The 4,780-nt window shown below is 50.0% G+C and overlaps 1 protein-coding gene across 1 annotated transcript in view; it reads right to left on the bottom strand.

The window, feature by feature from the left end:
• SLC3A2 (solute carrier family 3 (amino acid transporter heavy chain), member 2) overlaps nucleotides 1–119 on the bottom strand; it is a 6,191-nt gene extending 6,072 nt beyond the window's left edge. Inside the window, exon 1 of the mRNA XM_014545288.1 lies at nucleotides 79–119. Within this exon, the coding sequence (XP_014400774.1) occupies nucleotides 79–119 (41 nt within the window). The remainder of the gene's footprint in view (nucleotides 1–78) is intronic.
• Nucleotides 120–4,780: the final 4,661 nt, after the last annotated feature.

The raw sequence follows: 4,780 nt of genomic DNA, 5'->3' as shown, positions 1-4,780 counted from the left end.
GCCCCAGAGGCCCAGAGCACAACCAGCCGGCGCCCTTTCGGCGCCAGGCCTCGGCTTAGACCCCTGGGGCTCCCAGACCTCGCTCCCGCAGGGCCTACGCCCACTCCTGCAAGACGCATCTTGACTTTTGCTCAATTAATGCACGAGGCAGCAGTTACTCATGGAACGCCCACTGCAATACTTTGCTTTGTTAACTGTATGGAATGAACTCCAGTCCAGTCTTCTCCAGGACGTTTTATGACGACTCTGCTGGGACAGGAGGTGCTGGCACTGTGGTCTCACCCTCCCCTCCCCTCCCCCAGTGTGTGGCGCCCGGGGGTCGGGCAGCTGGGAATTGGACATCCAGGAGAGACTGATGGGCAACCGCACATTCCAGGGCTAGGCCTCAGGTAGAGGCATCTAGATATTTCCTACAACCGACCAGATTCAGCGGTTCTCAACCTGTGGGTCGCGACCCCTTTGGCGGTCGAACAACCCTTTCACAGGGGTCGCCTAAGACCATCCTGCATATCAGATATTTACATTACGATCGCTTCCCTATGGAAGCCTGGGAGGCAGCTCTGCCCGGAGGCCTGGAAGACCACCCAGCTTTCCAACAGGCAGGTCCCCGAATGAAGGGCCAGTGAGCACTGCAGGGGCTGCTGGGCAGCAGCACAGGAGGTGCCAGCACCCCCAGGACTCCTTGTTCCTGAGCAGTGCCAGCTGGGTCCTTTTCAGAGACGAGCTGAAGGAGGAGGTTCTTTCCCCTCTCACGTGGGCTGGAAGCCAAGGTGGCTGTGCATTTGGAGGAAAGCAGAAACCAAGATCGGAAGAAACAACAGACCAGAAGGGGAGCCAAAGGGGAGAAAGGCTCATCCTCGGCCGGCCCCTCCTTCATCCCAAAGCCCACGCCCCTCCCAGGCCTGGTAAGGCCGGAACCAATTCCTAAAGGGAGGCAGCCAAGTGGGGAGAGGTTGGAGTTCAGTCCAGTGTTCAATGATGATAAGACGGCCAAGGTGCCCGGGCATGCAGTTAAGCGCCAGCCAGGGGCTCTGCCCAGACTTTGATCCCCAGCAAGAAAGCTCAAGGTTGAAAACTGTGGGCTCAGAAGCTCTCCTTGAGATGGTCCAACATAACGCCCCCCCCCCCTCCCCAGGAACACAGTGTCTCACTCAGCCCCCACGGCTCCAGACAGATAAAGCCAAGGCCTTCTGCATGGGATAAAGTAGCTAACAACTCACCTCCCGTTTATCACCCACCACACCCACCATGGGGCTACCCTCCAGCCCCGTCAGCCTTCGAGCACCTGCCAGCTCACAGCACACGGCCTTTCCCCTCCCCTCCCCCAGTGTGTGGCGCCCGGGGGTCGGGCAGCTGGGAATTGGACATCCAGGAGAGACTGATGGGCAACCGCACATTCCAGGGCTAGGCCTCAGGTAGAGGCATCTAGATATTTCCTACAACCGACCATTCCAGGCCTCTGCATCTTTTGCTCAGGCCATTCCCTGTGTTTTGCCCTTCCTATTCTGCCAAGTTTGCCTCATAAACTCCTATTCATTCGAGACTTTGCTCAAATGACAGCGTTCCTCATCTCCCCCAAAACAATTACTTTCCATCCACTGTGCACCTACCTCTGCTACAATTCATGTCCCCTTTGTTCATTACATTTCCTTGTCTGAGCGTCTGTTTGCACTTCAAGACAGGTGGCAGGGACCTGGTGCTATTTGTCAATGGACCTGCCTGCTCAGAGGGAGCATAGAGCAGGCGCTTGTTTGATAAATGAGTGGATGAACTGTATCAATCAAGCCCAAATAATTCCTTTCATAGACACAATTCAACAAAAGGAGCATGTGAAGATAGAGATGAAAGTGAAAAGGAATTTAAACTGTTAATGTAAAAAACCACTGAAACCTGTAAAGATTTTTTGTGAGTTTATTTGAGCCAAACTGTCGACATATGAAGGGAAGCAGAACCTCAATGAATTGAGATAATGCTCCGGAGAATGGAGGGTTACATCTGTATTTATACATTGCAATCAAAGGAAAGGGATGTAGGCGGGTTACATGAAATTCACTGGTGATAGATTAAGGAGGTGGGATAAAGCAAAGCAGGGAAACCCCTGGGATTGGATAAGAAGTAAAATGATGGACACATACTTAGGTGGGTACAGGAACAATTAACATGATAATGAAGGAATTTGTCGTCTCTGTCCTGGCGCCCAGCACATTAGGTTGTGCCCCAAGGGGTCCAGAAAAAGGGAAGTTACAAGTTACCCTGACATTTCAAGGGTGTGTTATCATAGATTCGAAAAGACAGATAGGCTCAGTTAATGTAAAGGTTGACGTTGTCAGTGAAGATACCGGCCTAGGACATAACTGCCCACCATCATTGCTTTAAAGTTTAATTTCAGACCATCCTTTGTGGTGGCTTTAGGTCTCTGAGTTTGCCAGACTGCCATGCAGGCCTCCCCTGAGCTTGTCAGGTCAGCATGTGGCCCCTTTCGTCCACAAAACAATATTTATAAAGATGAAGCTGTTTGTGCAGGGGACAACAAGCCAAAATAAAACACAGTATAAAACACAGTCCCAAATCTGGGGGAAGGGGAGGACAGAAAAGCAACGGTGGAGAAAGAGGGCAGGAGGTGGCCCGAGAGCCTCAGATCCTACAATGTATGTTGACAAATATAAAATTTAACACAGGGATGCAAAGTATAGAAGTTGTCAAAAAGAATTTAGCCTTCAAGAGAAAATGAGACAAAGCAAAGAAAAAAAGCAGTCCAATGGTCCAGAGGCCAATAGGACCACAGGCAGCCAGGAGTCCTCAGTACTTCACACTCAGGCCGGCAGGTGGAGGCGGGGCCCTGAAATCTTTCTAATTCTCCTGCAAATATTCATGTCACACGTTTCCCAACAGATGAGGATTACTTGATCTCGGCCAAAAGATAAGGACATTATTTTCCCCCAAAGTATAGAAAAGGATTTCCAAAGAGAGAGCGAAGATGGGAGGACAGTTAGAAACAGGAGGCTGTCTCCCCGTCCAGCAGAGGGTACTGCAACTCTGCCCAAGACCAAGACATTATCCCAAAGACCCAGGAAAGGGCATCCGGGCTCTGCCTCACACTCCCATCACCCCGAGCAGCGCCGCCATCTGAAAAAGAGGTGCTGGCTGAAGTCAAGAAACTGAGCATTTGGAAGTCAAAGTGCAGCTGAAATGAAAGCAAAGAAGGAGGCAGACCCTAACCCAAGGGACTGAGCTGGCAGCTGTTATGGGAAGAACTGGTGTTGGAATATGATTACAAATCCCGCAGGAGGGACACTGGTTCCTAAAGAAGAGAGCAGTCTTAGGGAAGGGTGAGGAATTGAGGGGGGATAAGAACCAGAAAGAGTAAAGGAAATGCAACTAAAAGCATCTCTTAGGCAAAGAGGAATAAGTGCACCATCCTAAATCGGACACAGGCATCCAAAATGGTTACCTGTTCCCATAGCTTTCCAACAGGATAATTCTAAAGACACATAATGAGAATTTGGGAGCTTAGATTTCAATATAGAATATTAGATTTCCTGAATAGGAAGTCACCGCTAGGATAGGGACGAAAGAATTATATCTGTTACATGATTACCACAGCCCCAATTTCACAAGTTTTCTAACCATTTTGAGTCCCCTAAAGCACATATTCCCAGAGGTGCTGCAATACCAGGCTGTGATATTGGGATATAAGAAATACAGATGCTCCTTGACTTAGGATGGGGTTACATGCCAAGAAATCCATCGTAATTGAAAATATTGTAGGTCGAAAATGTATTTAATACAGCTAACCTACCGAACATCATAGCTTAGCCTAGCCCTTCTACTGAATTCTTACTGCTTTCACACCATTGTAAAGTCAGAAAGTCACAAGACGAACCATCCTACATTGGGAACTGTCTGTATATACATTTGGTCTTCATCCGTTTCCTGGCATAAGAGCTACGAAACCCTTGCATTTCCTGAACAATAGAGGTGATGGGTGCATCTTTTGTTCTAATATTTGGTCTTAGTCCTCCCAGACACAGGCCTTCTAAGACCCTTGGAGTCTCTAGTGTAGGAAGTGTGTCATTTTGTATGTTAAGGAGGTGCTGGGGGTGAGGGGGGAGGCCTAGATAGTCCCAGGATCGGGGGTGGTTGCCAGAGGAATTACCAGTGATCAGCAGGTTACAACTTTCAGCCCCACCCCCTGGACCTCCAGAGAGGGGAGAGGCTGAATACTGAGTTAATCACCAGTGGCCATGGGCATGCCTGCGCAATGGCACCTCCATAAAAGCCCGACACAGCAGGGTTTGGGGAACTTTCAGTTGGTGAACACAACATGTGCCAGGAAGATAACACACCCCAAGCGCCTGTGCTTGGAACTCTTCCAGACCTCTTCCTGTGTACCTCTCTCTGGCTATTCACTTATGTTATCCTTTACAAGAGGCTCAGTGCACAGAATTTTGTGCACTGGTAGGGTCCCTAGTGGCTGCCGGCTGCCGGCTGCTGGCAGGGTACTCCCTCCCTTCCCCCAGTTGCCTGCTGCTGCCGTTGCCACCAACCAGGGCCTCCCTCCCTTCCCCCAGCCCACCCGCCCCCTGGTCGAACTCCCGGAAGAACTCCTGGTCGAGGGGACAATTTGCATACTAGCTTTTATTATCTAATCTAATAAAAGACAAATAGGGTAATTAACTGTACCTCTGACACGCTTCCCATTGGCTAATCAGGGCGATATGCAAATTAACTGCCAACCAAGATGGTGGCCAGCAGCCACGCAGCTGAAGCGAACAGGAGG

This window comes from Myotis brandtii, unplaced genomic scaffold (assembly GCF_000412655.1).
Source record: "Myotis brandtii unplaced genomic scaffold, ASM41265v1 scaffold1112, whole genome shotgun sequence".
NCBI classification, from domain to species: Eukaryota; Metazoa; Chordata; class Mammalia; order Chiroptera; family Vespertilionidae; genus Myotis; species Myotis brandtii.
The sequence above is the reverse complement of the archived record's forward strand: the minus strand, read 5'-3'. Positions and strand labels throughout refer to the sequence as shown.